At 42.1% G+C, this 21700-nt stretch overlaps 1 protein-coding gene across 3 annotated transcripts in view; it reads right to left on the bottom strand.

Moving 5' to 3' along the window:
* Positions 1-6967: 6967 nt before the first annotated feature.
* SLC23A2 (solute carrier family 23 member 2) overlaps positions 6968-21700 on the bottom strand; it is a 128294-nt gene continuing 113561 nt past the window's right edge. For all 3 annotated transcript variants that reach the window (XM_078850674.1, XM_078850675.1, XM_073325291.2), the window contains 7 exons: positions 21067-21223; positions 18891-19038; positions 18157-18262; positions 13442-13571; positions 13136-13273; positions 11608-11703; positions 6968-10789 (listed from right to left, as the gene is read on the bottom strand). In XM_078850674.1, the coding sequence (XP_078706800.1) occupies positions 10557-10789; positions 11608-11703; positions 13136-13273; positions 13442-13571; positions 18157-18262; positions 18891-19038; positions 21067-21223 (1008 nt within the window). In that variant the 3' untranslated portion in view covers positions 6968-10556. The remainder of the gene's footprint in view (positions 10790-11607; positions 11704-13135; positions 13274-13441; positions 13572-18156; positions 18263-18890; positions 19039-21066; positions 21224-21700) is intronic.

Here is a 21700-nt window from a genome sequence, read left to right on the forward strand (position 1 = left end):
AAGTAATTTTTAAGTGAGGGGTAACTTGGGGGTACGCAAGACACATCAGACTCCTGAAAGGGGAACAGCCGGCTGGAAAGGTTGCGAGCCACTGCTCCAGATTATTCACATTAGTGCTTCCACAAGTTCTTGGGCTCAGTGCAGGAATCTCCGGCTCTGACTCACTCCTCCAGCAGGGTCATGGACCCTGTGTCCTGAGCGCTTCTTGACCCAACTCAGGCTGACGTGTGTGTGGATGGAATTGGCACTTAGGCTCAAACCCGAGTCAGAGCCTGGGCTTTGTGTGCAGGTTAAATATACCCTGAGTGGTCTGATCTATCCAGGTGTTGAGCACCTTGCAAGTGTCCAGAAGTGTACAAGAACAAATGGATATGAAACAAGAACAAATGGATATAAACTGGCCCTCAGGAAGTTTAGGCTTGAAATTAGACAAAGGTTTCGAACCAGCAGAGGAGTTAAGTTCTGGAACAGCCTTCCAAGGGCAGCAGTGGGGGTAAAAGACATATCTGGCTTCAAGAATAAGCTTGATAAGTTTATGGAAGGGATGATATGATGGGATAGCCTAATTTTGGCAATTAATTGATCTTCGACGATTAGCGGTAGATATGCCCAATGGCCTGGGATGGGATGGGATCAGAGTTACTACAGAGAATTCTTTCCTGGGTATAAGGCTGGTGCATCTTGCCCACATGCTCAGGGTTTAGCTGATTGCCATATTTGGAGTCGGGAAGGAATTTTCCTCCAGGGCAGATTGGCAGAGGCTCTGGGGTTTTTTTTGTCTTCCTCCGCACCGTGGGGCACGGGTCACTTGCTGGAGGATTCTCTGCACCTTGAAGTCTTTAAACCATGATTTGAGGACTTCACTCGCTCAGACATAGGTTAGGGGTTTGTTACAGGAGTAGGTGGGTGAGATTCTGTGGCCTGCCTTGTGCAGGAGGTCAGACTAGATGATCATAATGGTCCCTTCTGACCTTAAAGTCTATGAGTCTTAGTTCTGGCCTAAGTAACTGGCCCAGGTTGGTGCCGAGCTGGGAATAGAATCAAAGAGTCAGAGGAACACTGGACTGGGCTTCCCGAATCTTCGAGTCCAGACCCCTTCTATGACAGGCAAACCAATCATATAATCCCTTTAATAAACTGACTCTTTGTTCCAAGCTGCTGCTTGCAATAGTTGGGTGGTGGGGCTTTGTATGCCACTGTGTGTTGGTGTAACATTGGTGTCCCGAACTTGTTCTGCTGGACAGGAAAGAACTTCTTAAAGTGGATGGATTAGAACTATCTTTCTTTCCCTGCAGCTCCTCTTCTCTGGTGCTAGTGATGACGTGCCCTCCGTTGAATAGCGGCACTCGTACTCTGACACAAAAAGACACCTGGCTTGCCTATGTAGCTTGTAAGCTCATCGAGCCAGGTGTCGTCTCTTACCATATGTCTGTCCATCTTCTAGCCCTGACTTCAGTTGTGCCCTCTCAATGCTCATATAATATATCCTTATGTCCCCAAGCCAGATTGGTTGGCTCTCTCTCTGATTTCAATACATCTGTCTTTTTCTTCAATTGTTCATAGTTTTCTATATGCAATTGGCAAAGGCTGTTTGCATTTCCCCATCTTGTGCAGTGGTGAACAGTTCCTTCTTTTGTTTCAGAGTAGCAGCCGTGTTAGTCTGTATTTGCAAAAAGAACAGGAGGACTTGTGGCACCTTAGAGACTAACCAATTTATTTGAGCATGAGCTTTCGTGAGCTACAGCTCACTTCATCTCATGAAAGCTTATGCGCAAATAAATTGATTAGCCTCAAAGGTGCCACAAGTCCTCCTTTGCTTGTTTTGATTCACCTTTTATTTTTTTTTTTAAATGGGGATTTGTTTCTGGTCAATTTCTTTTAAAAGGGGCCTGAGAATCCCAGAAGTAATGGGAAAGTTCAGGACCAGACAAAGGGGGAGGGAGAGACAGAGACGGAGCGTGTGTTGTTGCTGCTTTGGAATACTTGATATCTAAGAGGCACTGGGTACCGGTTGTGCTGAAAATCAGCCCCATAAAAGCACATAGCAGTGCCGGGCTGGAAGGGACCTCCAGAGGTTATCAAGTCCAGCTCCCCTGCACCGAGTCAGGACCAAGCAAGCCTAGACCATCGCAGACAGGTGTTTGTCCAACCTGTCCTTAAAACCTCCAGTGATGGGGATTTCACAAACCTCCCTCGGTAACCTGCTCCCGTGCATAACGAGCCTTAGAGGTAGATGTTTTTTCTTCATGTCCAATCTCAGTCTAAATGAGGATAATGGATTCTGCCCTGCTTTGTAAAGTGCCTTGAGATCGACTGATGCAAAGCGCTACATAAGGGCGAGGGGTTCGTGTTCACTGCCTGAGGTTTTGTGGGTTGTGAAAGTCGCTGCCGTCCTAACAGGAAGCCAGAGGCCAGCACCAACGCCTGTGGAAACAGTTTCATGTGCTCCCTGGCAGCTCTTTTGCTGCACAGATGGACCAAGCCAAAGTTTTGCTGGGCAGCAGGACCGTGCTCACAGCTCCGCCCTTGGAGTCCAACTGCAGATGTGCTTGTCCCCTCCCTCACCCAACAGCTGGTTCAGAACTAGCCCCCTTCGCCCTCTGGAATTTGCAGCTTGAGCTGAGCCGACACCCCGGCCTAGAGGAAGTGCCGACAGGGGAGGCGAGGGCTGCTACAGGCTGAAAGATAGTGGTGTTGCATAACAGCTGTCTTTCCAGGCTGATTTTAATCTCAAATCCTCTTTCGGCTTTCCGGCCATCCCCACCCCCCGCCCTGACAGCTGCGGTCCTGGATGTATCCAGAGCCCCGCACCAGCAGGGGTCTTAGCAGCGCAAGCCTCCCGGCAAAGCCATCCCACCTTGCGCTGGAGGGTTCGTTTTGAAGGGGTGCAATGTCGGTTCACCCTCAGTGGCACCTGCTAGCTCCACTATTGCCATCCAGCAACTTACAGTGTCACTGACTTGGGGCACCACGAAGCAAGCTCCCTTTGCCCTTCCTCGTTGCTGCCCCCGGTGTCACGGGCAGGCACAACCAATGAAGCCCTGGCGCTGATGATCTGCTTTGTGTACGTGTATGTACCTTGCAGCATCTCTCCGCAGGGCTCAATGTGTTTACCGGACACCAGGCAAGCCGCGGCTAGCTCGGTCCCTGCAACCAAGGGAAGTTCTCGCCCTGCAAATGGAAATTAATGTGCATGAGCAGCTCCTTTTGTCTTCAGTACCTCTGACAAGCAAACCCGAAATAACTTTCCCATGGTTACTCAGTGGGTCAGTGGCAAAGGAAGGAATAGAAGCCGGGCCTCCTGACACCCAACCCTGCATTTTAACTGCTAGAGAAGCCATGCTTCTTCCCTCATAAATGTATTTTTGTCATTAATTTTCATAAGCAAGCTAGTTTAACCCTTCTGTTCAGTGGAATTTAATCAATGGCAGAAGAGGGCAACTGGCACTGCCTTCTATTAAGGACTCTTATTATCACTCCGATGTCAGGATCAGAGGAACACACCAAGGAAAAATGCAGACGCGTCAATGGCAAACTCTGCTGATGTAGGCTCGGAGGCTCTCTACTTTCCTGGAATTAATGTGGACAGCGTCATCGACTCCACATGCAGAAGGGACCCTTGTGATCATCTTGTCTGACCTACTGTATAACACGGGCCATAGAACTCCCTCCCTATAATTCCTAGAGCACATCCTCCCACATTCTCCAGCAGGAGTTTAAAAGGTGCAGGACAGAGGGGGAAATTCCTTTGATCCTGACTTCCCAATTAGCAGCTGTCCAAGGTCCTGGATCTGCTGGATCCTGGCAGGGGGAAAGACTCTTGATTGTATTGCTATGAAAAATGACACGGTGTGAACAACTAATCCACCGAGACAGGACAATGACAGAGCAAGTGAAGAAGGGGTGCAGAAGTTTCCAGAATAGACATCTTTCTGCACACCTGACATTGTTAAAATAACAGCAGCCCACGAATCGCTGAAATTAGCCCAGAGTACCCGTGGGCATGCGCCTCCTAAAACCGTCTAATGGCTCAGCGAGGAGCCACCCTCTTTGATTTGCTCCTGCACAGATCAGATGCACAGCTCCTCCCTAGTTTCTGCCTGAAAGCAGATAGTGCAGCTAAACCGATGCACAGACCGAACTGCACAAACATTTCCATTTTGGGGTTCAACACTTTATGGCCACCATGCTAGGTATACTGGCGGATCAACCCGCAATAGCATGAAGATGGATCATTTTTGTCTTGGTTTGTTTTTTTTTTTTTTGAGGACAGATTTTTTTTAAAAACTGATTTCGAGGAACATGCCCGACAAGAGCGAGTTCTTTACATATGTAAACTGACAGTTGTGAAACTCAACTGACTGCGTTCCTCCCTCAGTAGGGTCCAAGTTCAACTAGCTGACTTGAGCTTTTGTCATTCAGATACTTCCTCCTTTTTATTCATGCCTCGCAAACCCCCCGACAAGAGGTATCCATACACACACAATCAGTACATATTGTGCCATTATTTGTATTTTAACTTCGTTTTTATTAGACAAGTTATTTCTTGAAATAGTCAACCACAAACTCCTCTTTGTGTAGGCTAGGGGGCAGTATACTGGTCTGATTTCTGGCAGCTGTAATCCATCACCTCTGCGGTTTTCAAAAGCCATTCAAAAATAGTAGCAAAAATAGCACAAAAGCCCTGGAACAGCTATTTTGGTCTATTCATATGCTGGTAGGGAGTAAAATAGGAAAACAAACACATTCCCTTATGATCTTAATATTAACCTGTTCATTGGTCCTTTAAACTGGATGAAGGGAACATACTGTGGTCTAGTGGTCAGGGCACTGGACTGGGAACTAGAAGGGGGCCTCTGTTCCAAGCTCTCCTAATGATCTGCTCTGTGATCTCTCTGTGTGCTTGTTTTCCTTCCTGCCCTTTGCCTATCTTGTCTATTTGGATTGTAAGCCTACGGGCTGCCTCTCTGTATTTGTAGAGCACCTAGCATAGCTGAGCTCCAATCTCAACTGGAAGATTCAAGACACTGCTGTAAATAAAAAGGATAAATAAGCCTTTGCTTCTCTTTGTGCGAGTTCCATATTTCTTGAAAAATGAACACGACCAACAAACTGCCAAGTTGCATCTATGTCAGCGTTTATTTATACTGAAAGGCTTTAAAAATACAGAATAAAATAGCTTTATCTACTATTATTCACAACATCTGGTCCAAATATTACATATTTTTTAAATATTTAAACGTTTAATGAAGCAATGTTAGAAAAACAAAATACGAAAACTCCATAAAAGAATTACACATTTCAAAAAATAAAAAACAAACAAACAGAAAACCCTTGGTATAACACAAAATAAAAATGTTTACAGCCAAAGTCAGTCACAAAAAAAGAAAAAAATCATGGAAAAAATATTTATCCCCACTGTCTAAGAACCGTCAATAGTTTGTTATGCCAAAGGTTGTTACAAAACAGACAAAAGTACAATAATTTGGACTGGCAGCAAGACGCAAAGATGTCACAGTAAATGCCAGATAACACAGGAGGCAAGTCTAAATACATCTTTGATATTCATAAGTACCGATGACAATGTGCACAGTCACAATCAAATTGTAACTTGACAGGAATGGTTTGGATGTCGCTAAATATGAATCCCCCACATTTTTAAAGCAGCCCAGCACTATGTTGTATAGAAGACTCTTGGGCAGAAGCTAAATACCGGCAAGCGTGTGGCCTCCTCCAGTATTGTAAATAGCTACATAAAGCGGTGGACATGCGACATTTGTTATCCCACGTCCAGGAAGGTTAACATAAGCCTGAGCAAGAAGTCCTACGAGACATACACCAAATGGGAAACCAACCACTGGAGGATTTTCTGGAGAGGAAAAAGTGATTATTTTTGGTTTGAGAAGGCCACTTAGAAAAACAACCAAGGTTGTGCTGGTCCATCATGCATTTTTATTCAGATCTAAATTACGTTAGCACAAGCTGCTTTGGATTGTGTGCAAATATCCAATGGCTAACTTAAACCACCAGACACTGGCTGCTTTGGACTGTGAGCAAACATCCAATGGCTAACTTAAACCACCAGACGCTGGCTGCTTTGGACTGTGAGCAAACATCCAATGGCTAACTTAAACCACCAGACGCTGGCTGCTTTGGACTGTGAGCAAACATCCAATGGCTAACTTAAACCATCCGACGCTGTAAACCACAGGTGCCTGTAGTGCTGTTTATACCATAAGTGATATTAACCCACTGAATATTTTTCACACTGTTTTGGTATGAAGGCATTGCCAAGACGCATTGTTCTTACCTGACTGACACCTCTTGCTGTATACATAGTACCAAGGATTTCAGTTTGTGTTGATTCGACTTTGCGCGTCACAATATTTCGGTCGCGAGGTGAACAATAAGAAACCCTTCCGTTTTCAGGAATAACGAACACGGGTAAATAAAGTATACACAACTACTATCGATTCGTCAATGAAGAAATTCTATCACCACATGACATTGTCATGACAATCATACCACTCCCTCCCAGGAAACCTGTGAAAATTATCCTGAGTGGAAATGTTATTTTTAATATATGGAAATAAAATACTGCAATATTCATGTACAGACCAAGTTGCCATATTGAAAGTTAGTATTAAAAGGTGTAAAGCAAATCCCGAGTATGAATTTGGAAGAAAAAGGAAGAAGTCATGCTTTCCCCAATAGGTGACTGGTCAAGCTAGTCAGTCAACACACCCGAATAGGACATTCATCAGTCATAGGTAAATTTGCTATGAAATGTAATTTTCAAGATGAATAATTTGTCAGAGTTCTATTTAGAAAACTTGTTAGCAAGAGTTCTTACTTTAACCAAAAAGATCAATACAATAAAAGATTGGCTACCAAAGCCCCAAAGCTATTTTGCTTTGAATATAGTTATACACCTTTGATATGACAAAATGATATCTCGCCATGAATATTTGCCATTCTAGATTTAAATAGAGTTGAAACACCTCATTCTCTTCTAGTCGGTGTTGTCTTCTTTATACAGTCTTGTCTGACTTCTCAATTAGAAAGACAATTACATATACAGCAAACACATAGTATTGCAACAAAAACCGTATTTCTATTTCCATCTCCCACGCCAACTTACCCCTTTAAGTATAAACGTAAACAAGAAACTTTTAAAGTATCTAACTGCTTTTCAAAATTATAGAGCAAAACTCCGCAGCGTATCTGCCTGCAGCACCTCATGTGGTAAACTTTGCATCACCTAAAGTTAACAGCATTTCGACACCATTCTAACTCAAATTTAACGTGTTTTTTTCTTGTTTTGGGTTTTAGGGGGTGTGGACTCTCCTACCATAAACAAAGGTATTAAAAATCTGCACTTAGTATTTGATTGGCAACTGTAGATTCCTCTGAGAAAGAGGCGCAGAAGGGGGATTTCTCTTCCCAAGGCAAAACTGTGCACTTGAGCTTTTCCCCGGCTCTTATCTGAGAATGCGGAGATATACACAAAGAGACATCTCACCTTCTGGGTGCTGCCATTATCAGATGTTAAATGCACTGCCAGTGACTTTGTTAAAACATTTTGCTATAAGCAGTGTTTCATCAGCTCTCTTCTGGTTGTCCTTGCAAAATTAAGGCTCAACATTAACCATTAGCTTTCTTAAAAGAAGAGGATTCAAGAAGTCACCTTTCTCAGAAGTTAAACGTTTCAGGATTTTCGTTGCAAAATGGACTGCTCAACCACATTAAATACTAGCTTTTGTGTTGCCAAGTCAAGGTGGATACAAAAGCGAAGCATGTCAGCTACACATTGTGATTCTCCAGTATATACTTCACTCAACTTCTCTCACCCAGTCAATGGAATCAGTGTGGTAGGACCAGGGAAGAATTAAAATCTAACCATAAGATTTTAGATGGAGGCGGCTCTGGCTTTACATAATCCCATGTACTTTCTTCTGCCAAGGATGGTATTGTATCTCAGAAAAACAAGTCCTCAGAATGATGGTTCAACTGTTACTTGATTCAAACTACCACGCAGCACCTAAAGACTATTTAAAGTGGTTGTTCTTTCAAACATGTTTAACAGGCCATTCGTGTGAGTGCAGCACTTTACTTCATCCAAAGTAAGACCTTGTAGGAAAAAATCTATTTAATTTTCAAGTCAGGATTTCCCATTGTGTTGTCTACTACTGTATGATGCGTCATGCTAATACAAGAATGCACAAGCTTCCTGGCATTTCAGGGTTAACATGTAAGTCATTCTGCCAACAACCTTGTAAGGTAGCCAAATTGTTCCTAAAGTTGTTATAAGGTTTTAGTTTCTTTCCACTGCCTTACATTAACACGCTCTTTTGGGAAAAGATCAGAGAAGCCTCAAGCATGACATTCGCTGCTGAGTCCACAGAACAAAAATGTACTATCAGATTTTAAGTATCTAGAAGTCTGTTTTTAAGTAGTGGCATCATCTTTAATTCAGACTTTTGCCTTCCTGACCCCACGTTTATAAATGAACCAGCTTTGGCATTTTACATGATTATAACCACCTCAAACAAGTGGCTTTTCTTTTTTTAATTGAAACTCCCCCACCCTGACATCTTTGGTTGCACATAAAATAAAAGGTGGAAAATTTAGAAGCTTAGTGTTACTGATCAGTGCTCTTGGCCAAATCCGTTCCTAAGGAGACGGGTAATTTCTGCAACCCCTCTCGTGGCCTGGAGAGCAAAACAGAAAATGTAAGACATCACTTTGTCTACTACACAATAATTCTTCTGATTGGCTTTCAACAAAGTCCAACTGACACCCCCACTGCAAACTACTGAAAGTTCCTTGGAGCAAGAACAAATACATGGTTTGTTATGGAAAAAGTTGTATAAAAATATGTGGAATAAACAGCCATGACATGCTGAAAACGAGATCAATGGAATCATTTTGACGCTGCACTATTCAATACTGATCCATTAAGCAATTTTCTTCCCCTCCCCCACCCCACCCCGTCCATGCTTCAATAACAAAATTTACTGCTCCCGTCCAGTAGTCAACTTTGATAAATATATTAGTGAATTACAGTATTTACTTTTTTTTTTTTTAATCCAGAGATACAAAACGCAAGCATCGTAGAGCATACTGGCCTTAAGAGTACATTACACTACACTTCCCTGATGATCTCCACAGCTTAAAAATGCTTTTTTGGGGCCACACTGAAACACTGACGTCTAAAACTAACTTGCAATAGTAAGAACATTAAACATGAATAAAACCTTATAATTATGAATGCATGATGAGCATTAACATCCACATAACATCAGAGCTGAGGCTATTCCAGAAAAAAAAAATAACTGAATGGCACCGTCACTGGGCCCAATACCCGTTAAAACCATCCAGTGGATGACGATGCCAAATGCAGTGTCTCTGCTATTTAAAAAATCCACTTGTAAAAACAAACAGCTGCTGGGAGAGTCCCCAGAGGAGGGGAAAAAGGCAACATATATATAGGCCGCTCTTACTCAAGTGGCACTAGTCAGACCGAGATCGTATCTGAGCAGGATGAAGAAAATTCGGTACAAGTCAGAATAAGCAAATGCTGATATTTTGCCCTGTTGATTTCTACGTATCTGGGGCTGCTTAGACAAATTCACATTTTCATTCAGGAAGAGTCTGTGATTAAAGTGGATATATGCACTGCATTGTAATGATAAAAGCGGTTGGGCTAGGAAAATGGAACCGTCTTGAGGTTAAATAGTTCCCTATCCAAGTAAAAATAAAGCTGACACATCCCTTAAAGAGAACTTGGACTTAGGCACCAGTTAGGTGGCTAGCTGCCAGGCAGACAAGAGCAATCCTATTTAAGTGAGTCTTGCACAGTAGTAGATCACGTGTGTCAAGCAGTGCTTTTATCTGGCGTAATTTAATAAGGAAACACTTGTCTGGAAATCTCTGAATGCACTGTCAATGATTGTGAAGATATTCTAGTGATATAACCATTACCCACAACAATATTAGGTCTGATTTACAGGTGGCTGTGTGGAAAAAATATGGAATGTATGAGCTATAACTGGAAAAAAATACAACTGACTTGATACTGGTGTCTATGTTTTACAAGTGAATAAAATGGTATTTACTCATTTCACACAAGGATTTAAATTGTCTGGCACAACTAACTGACAGCAATGGATGTGCCGAAAATGCCAGCAGCGATGATTTAAATAAAATAATCGGAGGATAAAATTTTCAAAAGCACCTAAGTAATTTAGGAGCCCACGTTCCATTTTCAAATGTGAGTTAGGCACTTAGGGACCTAAACCTGTTCTGAAAATGGGACTCGGGCACTTAAATTTTACCCAGATCGGTAACCAATTAGGCAACCAGACACACTATATAGAGCCATCACCATCCACAACAGGAAAGCTATTTTTTTTTTTTTTTTTTTAAATCTGTCTCAGCTCTGGTTCCAGAATTTAAATGCAGATATACAAAACATATATTTTAATGCTTCTTAATCAGCAAGAAACTGCAAATACATCTGTTACTACAACGAGATAATATAATTGCAACCAAGGCTATACGGTAGCCTCAGAGTCTTCGTCTGAACTCCTGCAGTTACTGCTTTTCCTGAAGCCTTTCCACGTGTAGCCCATGAAGGTGGGACTGATGGGCAAGAAGCTGAAGCACCTGCACTTTTTGATAAAGTTCATGCCAAAGGGCAAATCGTATGTTTCCATGCCCTCCAGGGACTTGCTGCCTTTCCCCACGCCTTTCTTCCATTTCTGGATTCCTCTCTCCTCGGGGCTTCCTGAAGTTAAATTTAAAAAAAAAAAAGGGTGGGGGAGGAACTCATTCTACTTCAAAAACATCATGTTCCACAAGCAGCCAGTCTAGGAAGCCATATCGTAGTCACGGGGAGGGAAAAACAGAACTTCACTGCAAAGGTAGAGCATCGAGTACAAGGTTGCTCCTACACCTCGAAGGGCTTGTCTACACTACTGGCTAGATTGACGGGCAGCGATCAATCCTGCGGGGGGTCGATTTATTGGGTCTAGTATAGAAGTGATAAATCGACCACCGATCACTCTACCGTCGACTCCGGTACTCCACCTCAACGAGAAGCGCAAAGGGAAATCGACGGGAGAGCGTCTCCCACCGACGCACCGCAGTGAAGACACCGCGGTAAGTTGATCTAAGTACGTCGACTTCAGCTACGTTATTCACGTAGCTGAAGTTGCATAACTTGGATCGATCCCCCCTGTAGTGTAGACCAGCCCTAGGTCAATGGCTACTTGATGGAAGCAGGATCAGACCTTATACGATCTTCTACTAAGGAAATGGCTTCAACAGTCTGTTCTTTTCCCTGGTTTCATTTCGTAATCATCAGTACATCTTTTAACTTACATTGCCCTTTCGGCATAGAGACGTTAAACGATTTGCCTAAGGCATCACAGCAAGTCAGTGAATTCAAGCCAAGAATTAAGCTCTGGTCTCCAGCATCCCAGTTCTGCGTTCTCATCTCCAAGCCATGCCACCTCCCCAGTTAACAGTGAGAACCCTCATTCAGAAAGGCAGGTGAAGCCATTTAAATTTCAAAGACAATTACAACGACATCACAAAACTCACCTGGAATGGTGTTATCCAAAATAAAGGCCACACACCCGCCGACAAACATGGCTGTAGTGAGAAGAACGTTTAACACTTGATCTATGCCTGCTATTCCTAGAAAAAGAAAAAGAATTAGGTCACGATTTGCAGTTTTTACATGTCCACACCCTATCTGGTGGGGTCTGATCTCATGTACCTTTACCAGGCAAGAATCCCAGTGAGCTCAAGGGGGGCCTTGCTTGAGTAAGTGAAGAACAGAGGATTAGGTCGTTGCAAACCGTTTACAGGAGCATCTGCCACTAAGCTAGTCGAATATGTAAGACTGAGGGAAGTATGTGCCTTACCTACTCTTTTTAGAGTCTACAGTTCTGGATTTAAATCAGTCAGGAAACTAACCTGAAAGGAATTCATTTCAGATTGCTTAGAAAACCATTTTCTTTAATAAATATATGGGAGACACTTCTGTTAATGCAATGAAAAAACTACTAGATAAAAAAATATGAGAGTTTTTCAAATTTCAAAATGATGTTGACCGAACAACCCAACTATTCACTATCATTCCTTGGAATGGCAAGTAGTTTACAAGGTTCTTCATTCAGGATTACTCTATTATTGCTTTGAATTTCGTTCTCCCCGCTTCCTTAAAGCGAATCTCAGCCAAAATGAACAGCTAGATTAGCCTCTGAATCTGCTTTTGAAGCAGCATGATTAAAATTTAGTTTAGACTTGTAGCTTTCACCAAAATAAATGGTTCTGGTTCAGGGGCTTTCTTCAAACATTACATATCTGCGTCAGCCCCAGTGGTGACAGAAATCAAAACAGCTTCTCCATGGTTTTGTTAAGAAATCAGTCATTAAAAAGTCTGAAAAACTGAATTTTGAGGTGATCTCTCTCAAAAATACATCTGCAAGTGACAAACGCACCACAGTCTTGTCAAAGGTTAACACAAATACCCACGTTTCAAGATCTAGTTCAACGTTTTCCCCAGTGCTTTTCAAACCTTTTATCCATTAGCTCTAGCTTTCTACATGCACACTTTTCTCAACGCTTCTTCCACCCGTCTAGCAGTAGGTCCTCTCCAGACCCTGCATCCCTCTCCAATGTCACCCGCAGAAGGTGAGGTGAGAAAGTCATCTCCACACCATCTGGAACAACCTTCTTGGGTCTCACCATCTCACTCTACTGGGAATATATCTGCTCCTTTACTTATGGCTCTCAGTCCAGGTGTACCCTACATTCTTTTGTAAACTATGTTGGTCAGGCATGTGATCCCTGACCCACATAGCTGTGCCAGCAAAAGCCCTAATTATTCTGGCAAATCTGCACATGGAATAAGCTATGCCAGGGAAAGTGTAATTTTGCTCGGATAAGCTGCTTCCACACTCCGACATTACACCTGAATATACCTATAGTGGCAAAGTGCTCCTACTGTAGGTAAGACCCTGATTATTATTATTATTATTATTATTATTATTTTTAATAAACTATTTGTCACTAGCCCATGTTTCACTCGGTACAACATTTTCAACGAAACAGAAGTTGGTACCTGTAACCAGTGGATTTTGTTTGAGATAACTTGGAAGGACAAGTCCGAAGAAGATGGAAAATCCAAGTACAAAGAGGTTACGTGAAGAGTTTAAATCTATGAACTGGAGGTTGGACAGACCCACAGCTGTAATCATTCCTAAACAAAAACAAACAATCAAGAGTGCAAACTTTTAGACTCTCCCTCCTTTTCGTTCAATAATTTTGTTCAAAGGTTAGCTAACAGCCACAGGTACATACCACAGAGGTCAAAGGCTGTCAAACAATCAACTCGCATATGAAGAGAAGCAGAGAAACAGACACTTACCAAAGAGGGTGCAGAAGAGGGCTCCAAGCACTGGGTCAGGCAGGGATGCAAAGAGCGCACTGAACTTCCCAACCATTCCAAGTAAGAGCATGAAGGCTGCACCATACTGAATAACCCTACGACTTCCAACCTATGAAGCACAAAGGGAGAGGAATGAAGCAGAATACTTCAGAAAAACACACATTTACACCAACTTTAATATCTTACTTTTTACACTAGAAAAATCTGTATTTTATTGTCTAATCCCTCTTGAAATTCTCTCCAAACAGAGCCCAGCCATCTCCTGTCGTCCTTCACGACACCACAAAGCAAAGTAACCCTGCACAACAGTAGCTACTCTGGCTGAGACAATATACATAGGGTTGACTGTGAATTCTCCAGTCAAACACCCAGCACAATCCCCCCAAACCCACACCCTACAGGAACTGGAGATCATCAGAGGAGCGGAAACTGCAGAAATCTCAATTTTAGGACCAGCTGCTTCAATTTTCCATTTAGATTTTTTTTTCTCTTCTTAAAATACTGGCTGCACAGTTTTACAGATGTCTTGGGTTTCACAGGTGGAACATGGCTGTACTTCAACAGTGACATAATATGGTTTGGTCTTGCTTATTTAAGCTAGGCTGTTTTGAAACTAAAGAATCATTAACCTTGCCCAGCATGGTTTCCTTCATGTAGTTTGGTCCCATCTACAAAAGTTAAAATAAACCACGTCACACAATTTGCCCCAAGATGCTTTTAACAAATGGGACCAAAACGTATACATTTGGATTGGCACCACATTAACACCGCCTTGCAGAAAAACATATCGCCAGCTAACAGCAACGGAGTGAAATTTTGCCTCACCTCCAATTCACTTCAGTCACATGTAATTTCCCTGCTTGAGATCATGTAACTGATTTTAAGTCATCTCTCTTTTAAGCGGCTACAGTATTTGTCACCTGCAGAATTCGGCTCAGCTAATGCCGCAGGAACTTTAAAATGTAAAAACATTATGGAAACGGAAATACTAATTGTGGAACCTATAGTGTAGTATTACTCTTACATTTTAGGTTGTATTGTATGTTTATACACAAGTATAATATGTTTTGAACTAGAGAGAGACCTGGTGTACATACACACATATTTGTATGCACAGGACCCAAATCTGGTCGGTTTGAAAATTTGCTCCCAGCATAAACCTTTTAGAGGTTTTGAATTCAGCAATGTTCAGCTTCATACAGAACATAAGTAACAAAAATCACTATTATGTGTGGGTGTTTCCAGTGCTTGAGCCCTTAACTGAGCCAGTAGGTATAACAGGGTGCTTCACCCAAAGAGAGACACTCAGCATAAGCAACTATCAGAACGCTTGGGTACTAACAGGGTCAGACACAAGCAAGGGTGGCTCATGCTGCAATTATGTAACATTTGAATTTTAAAAAGAAACACATTATGCCTTTGTGGGTAGAGGAGACTATTTTCACCATGTTCTTCATTGCTTAATCATTCGCAGTCTTACCCGCTATGTGTGAAGAGACCAATTGCAAAGAGAAGCCAGACTGGTCAACATTAGTTATTTAGTGGATTAGCAATGCAAACAACTGTGCAAAATATCTTGATTGAAAGTATTTTCCTATTTGTATAGTATTAATTTCCCTCTGACTTGCTATCCCTTTCCCATTACTGATTACTTGATGATAGAGCGTGAAAATTGCTGAAGAACTGAATCACCACTACACCCCCAGCCAGTAAAAAGGAAATTGACATGCAAATATTCAGCCTTTAGGCATTAAACAAATGAAGTCTCAACTGGGATTTGAATCCCACTGTGGGTAGTCTATTACTGAAAACATCGAGTTCAGATCTGAATTTGATCTGCGTACATGTTCCCCGACACTTACACACAAACTGAACAAAAAAGGTTCTTGTTTCAAAACCAGAGGAAACCGCGTACAGCAAATCAGTATCTTATTGACATTTAATATTCTTTTCATCATGAATGTTTGCAGCGCAAGATGCCCGAAGCTTCTGCCCTGTAGTCAGATACATCACTCAATTCTCTTCTCACAGGGTAAAATTCACCGGAGCAGGGGTCTAGCATAAGGCCTAGGCCCTATCCAAGGGCCACTTAAAATTGGACCTTAAACTGTGCATGAGCCTTGTGCTGCACTCTGCACAGGGGTATATTTTACACCCACAGACTTTACACTGATAACAGGCTCAGCTTTAGTCCACAGTGTGCCAAATCACCTGACGTGTCTTAGGCCAGGTCTACACTACACACTTACTTTGGTACAACTGTGTGTGGGTTTTTCATACCCCTGAGTGATATAGTTATACCAGCCTTAACCCTCTGTGTAGACAACGCTATGTTGGTGGGAGAGCTCCTCTCGCCGGCACAGCTACTGTCTCTCGCGGAGGTGGAGTAACTAAGCTGACAGGAGAATTTTCTCCCGTCAGCTTTAGAGCATCTCCACCCAAGCACTATAGTAGCGTAGCTGCACCGAAGCAGTGTTTGTAGTGTAGATGGGCATACGCAGGAATAAAAAAATGGACCACTTTCGGAGGGGCACGTTCTGTGCCCCACCCCGAGGCTGGGGCATGCCCCTGCTTGCCCCCCACTTATGAACCCCCAGGTGTAGACTTGCCCACAGTTAGGTTTTTAACCCCATACAAAGTTTACATGCCTCTTTGCACCCTTGCCTTATGGTAACTCCCAGGAAAATTAGGCAGTAGACATTGAGATTATTTGGTCACAATAAACCTTTTATAATTAAACCTCTTTTTATAAACATTTACACTAATTTTTTCCTACGGAATTCCCTTCAATAATAAAAAGGAGGAGAGAGGTACAGTCAGCAGATGGCGCTGTTCGAATTTCTATTCTCAGCCAAAGCAAATACACTTGTTTTAGCAGAGACACAAATGGATAAAGATGCTCCAGAACGCTATGTGTATGTAAGAAAATGAAACCATCCCCCTGTACCGCCCAATGAGTTTGAAAATTAGATGTTAAATTTAAATAAAAAAATTTAATACAATTATTGAAAACGAAATATATACTTTCTGAGATCCGTCATCACAGATCCAGTATATGCTGTGTACATCTTCTATTCTCATTTGCAAGAAGAAGCTGGATCTGATTGCCGAGTTCAAACACCACAATCACTTATGCCAAATATTGGACAAAAATATGGACATTCATAACAAATGGTTACTCTAAGTAATTTGATATCCTTAACAATATTAATAATGAAGGTTGAACAAATCAGTGTGTATTCTAAGGTCCCAATTCAGGAAGTTACTAAAGCATGTGCCCACTTAAGCATGTGAATAGTCCCCATTAATTCTTATCATAGAATCACAGAAGATTAGGGTTGGAGGAGACCTCAGGAGGTCATCTAGCCCAACCCCCCCGCTCAAAGCAGGACCAACTACATCTTCCCACTAAGGGCTTTGTCGAGCCGGCACTTAAAAACCTCGAAGGATGGAGATTCCACCACTTCCCTAGGTAACCCATTCCAGTGCTTTACCACCCTCCCAGTGAAATAGTTTCTCCTTATATCCAACCTAGACCTCCCCCGTTGCAACTTGAGACCATTACTCCTTGTTCTGTCATCTGCCACCATCTGCTGAGAACATGCGAGCTCCATCCTCTTTGGAACCCCCCCTTCAGGTAGTTGAAGGCTGCTATCAAATCCCGCCTTACTCTTCTCTTCTGCAGACTAAATAAGCCCAGTTCTCTCAGCCGCTCCTCATAAGTCTTGTGCCCCAACCTCCTAATCATTTTCACTGCCCTCCGCTGGAATCTCTCCAATTTGTCCACATCCTTTCTGTCGTGGGGGGCCCCCTAACGGGACCGACTTACCTGCTTAAAGTTAAGCATATGCTGACATACTTTGCTGAACAAGCCTAAAGCACAGGGCATTTTCAAAATACACATATAGAAATACAGCATCCAAAGCATTTTAGGTGCTTTACAAACTAATAAGAAGCCAAGGACAAAGGTACTTAATTTAAACCTACAAGGGGGTTTTTAACCTCTGATGTAGCTACATCAATGCAACAGCACACCAGGGCAAACCCCTAGTAGGTGCTGCAGACAGTGGGGGATTTCACCAGTGCTGCTCAACAGGCGGCTCACACCCCCGCCCCGTGTAGACAAGGCCTTAGGGTTTGCACTGTATTACACTGTGTGTAAAAATGCACACAATGGGGGATTTCACCAGTGCTGCCCAACAGGCGGCTCACACCCCCGCCCCGTGTAGACAAGGCCTTAAGGTTTGCACCGTATTACACTGTGTGTAAAAATGTTTAGTCATTGTTATGAATTACCTCACAGCCAGGATACATACCAGAGCATTGATTTCAATTTACTTTAGAGTCCAACCAATTTGAAAACTGTAAAATCAACTTTGTTTGCACAAAGATCGAATTGATCTCATGTTACATTCCTGAAATAGGTTTTCTAACCACTTCTGACAAAACAAAGAAAAGGTTTTACAGTCTCTTGTTCATAATGGACATCTTGACAGGAACATGCCCAGTGTAGACAGATGAAGGAAGTTCAAAATATTGTGTGGCAGACGGTTTGCACAACAAGCTACAAGAGAGCACTACTTCCCTGTAAAGGGTTATGTCATGAAACAATATCAACGGTGAGAGCCAGAGTACTACAAGATCAAGCAATACTCAGGGAACTGATTACTGGCTGATGAGAGTCGAACATGTACCTTGGTGATACCCAAGACCCCGATGTTAGGGCTCGAAGAGGTGGATCCATTACCGGTACCAAATACTCCATCCAAAACGCAGGAAAGACCCTCAATGAAAATCCCTCTGTAATTCATGAAGAGAAAAAGAGTTAAGCTTTTAGATTAAAATACTCTCACTTCAAAATGTATTAATGGTTGCACAGCAAGTAGGTGCTTATCATAGTCCCTGGTCCCCAAGTTCTGATCCACTGAACATTTCAACACTTAGGTACATCTAACCAACCACAGTGGGGTCTTGTTGCCCCATCCTAGATTTCTACATTCGTAAAACAATTTAGGAAAATACAATGACGTCGAAAAATCAACGTTTAGAATTACTCTCTACTCTTAAAATTAAATTTCAGCTGTATTTAACAAGATACCGACACTGATTCCTTAGAATGAATTTAAAGCCCAAAAGTTTTATGATTCTGGCAATATTAGGATAGACACGAGTGCTGCTCCTACTGAAGCCATAAGTCTAACTTCCATTGAGTTCAGCAGATTCAGGATTGGGCTTTGAGTACTCTATTTCATACAACAGCTCAATTCAAAGCAGCTATGTTTTAGAAATCAGATCATTGGGTTCTAGACTTGATCATATTGTAAAACGTGATACCAAAACATCTGATAACAAAACTCTATCTCAGCGAGAGTATGAAGCAGCCATGACAGCAGATAATATTATGCTTATTCTTTTCCAAGTGACTTACCTATTTATTGCATGAATAGGTGGAGGAGGAGCACAAGACAACCTTGCACAGGCATAGTAATCTCCGATTGATTCTATAATGCTTGCAACAACTGCACTAAGCATTCCTATTACTCCAGCCGCTGAAATCGTTGGCAACCCCCACTGAACTGTGAAGAGAAGAAAACTGAAATCTCTTTTGTTCTGCTGAAGACAATAATTTAGCTATTAAGATGTAAAACCACTGGTTCCCTTGCAGATTGCATGACTATCGCCTATGAAGATCATTCATTAAAACTCTATCTAGTTCAACTAGATATGAGAGGCAGAAACACTTGTTTAAATGTAAACCACTACAGTTTTGAGAGAGACTAAACCATTTTAACTGGCTTGGCCATGTTTAAAAACAAACTGCTTGCATTCATGAGAAATCTCAATGATTTGAGCTGCAGCTTGAGAGTCAGATCAGTGTGGGCTAATCACATAATTATGATTTGTTTGCACATTTGGTCTCTGCCTTCAAGGGCTAACTATCTAAAGAGGACAAACTACCAGCTGTGATGATCCACATACTAACACCCCATCTCTCCAAACCTTCACAATACTAAAATAAGCCTGATTTGAAGGAAAGTCTTGCCATTGTTTTCATAACCACTGCCTCGATGCTTTCATCTTTTTTAAAGACTGAGGCACTCTTCCAATTAAGCAGTGTAAATTATGCATACATTAGTGAGTGACCCAGGGAAGTCTAATATATCTTAGATTTGAAAATTAATACCACTACCCTCCCTCCTCACCTCTCCCCCCGCCCCCCCCCCCAAAATCTTCATTTGCTTTACATCACGTTTTATAAAACATACTTCAGAAACTACTTCTTTAAAATGTTCAGTATGAACTAAAGCACACGAAAAACCAAAACACAGTTGCCTCATTTCTGTGTGATAGTATTGATATGCATTTCTGGTATTGCTCCTTTCACCTCAAAAGGGGCACAATTAAATTTGGCTGTAAAGCTGCAATTTGTGTTAATGAGAAATGTGACGGTAAGTCCCCCGTTACCAATTTTAAGCTTTAGATCCATCAGCAAAAGAATAAATGTCTAATAGTTTTACTGTAAAATTCACTTATGCCCCAGGTATCCTGTTTCTCCAACCCACTTTCACCTTTCAAAAGTAAAAAGATACACTGCAGCATTTAATTGGTTAAAATTACCAGGTTGTAAATACTTCCATTTGGACATCGTGCAGTGCTCTGGACATTCACCTAGCACATAGAGTAAGGGAGTTCAGACACCAGCCCACAGTTTCAAATTTGATGCCGAAGGTTTGACACTTAGGTTTATTATTTAGGCCAATAAACAGAAGTGGTCTAATTTTCAGACTTGCTCAGACTCCCACAGAAAACAATGGGAGTTTGGCCCTTCTGAAAGCCAGGCCACTTCTACAGTGGTGCCCAATTTCAGGCTCCCAAATTTGAAAATTTTCATCATAATTATCAGAAGTGGGTAAGAAGAAATGTGCTCAATCGGGAAAACAAAATATAAAACCCCAGACCTGTGCATTTAAGTGATGCTCTTAGGTGGCTTAAAATCGAGACACCTGTATCCATTTGTTCTCACTATAGCTCTCAAGGACCTCAGCAGCTTAACAGGGCTATATGCACTCGCCACATCACCTATATCTTACAGTGCTATTAGCAGTGGAATATATGAAAGTAACAGCTTGCTGCGCAACAAACTGCTCATCAGCGAGTGAGTGTTAAGGAAAATTCAACCCATCATTTCCCAGGAATCCCAATAGCTGCTTTGCCGTATCCATTGATAAAAGGTTACTATTTTGTGGGAGAACACGTAAAAACAGACGTTAGTCATTCAACGGCAATAGTTATCTTGTTATATCCTGTGAGGTACTGAGGGTCCTCAACTCCTACTCCAGAAAAGGCGAATTGAGGGTGCTCAGCACCTCTCTGAATGAGACCCTGTGGCTTGTGCTGTTTTTGTATGTAAAGGGAAAGCCATAACCAGGTTTAAAACTCCTGGTTTCTATAGGTCAGTTTAAAATCCCATCCCTCTTACTGTCTAAACACATCAGAACCCAATGGTATGACATAGTCGGTAATGTTAGCAAGGAACATTGAAAGGATGCTCGTGAGCATACTTCTAACTCCCAGCACTTGTACACATTTTGTAACATACTCACAAGGATAAGGAACCTTAAACCAGGGTGCTACCAACAGCACTCCTTGTCTAGCATCCGTGCGAGCATAGAACCCATACTTTGTGCTGTCGGGGGGAAAGACGTCTGTCACAGTAAAGATGAAGCAAAGCAACCATGACACCAGGATAGCCAGAATAATCTGCGGATGAGGGGGAGGGGGGGGAAAAAAGTATTTAAAGTGAACGCACATTTCCATTTATCAACAAGGAAATGGCCATCAATAGTGAATTGTTCATGCAAACCTCTATTATCTACATATCAGACATACTTAAAACCAGAATAATAAATCCTATAATGAACTTCTTGGGTAGATTTTCCTTTCATTAAACTGCATCTAGAAAAGCTTTCAAGTCGACTTTTCCCCCTTCTTAAATCAGTGAATGCTTCCAAATGAGTACTTCAGGAATGACTGCACTAGTTTTTATTTTTACAAAAACGTAAAAGGAAGCTTTTCGCATAACTCAAGTGCATATTACAGAAAGCCTGAAGATAGTGAACTTTACCACCCCCTACTTTGGAAGGCTAAATTTAAGTTGTGAACCTCTCCTTCCCCCTCCAGACTCCTTCACTCCCCCTTTTCCCACCCTGTACCTGTAACTGGCTCTGCACAGGGGTG

This window comes from Lepidochelys kempii, chromosome 26, assembly GCF_965140285.1.
Source record: "Lepidochelys kempii isolate rLepKem1 chromosome 26, rLepKem1.hap1, whole genome shotgun sequence".
Taxonomy (NCBI): domain Eukaryota; kingdom Metazoa; phylum Chordata; order Testudines; family Cheloniidae; genus Lepidochelys; species Lepidochelys kempii.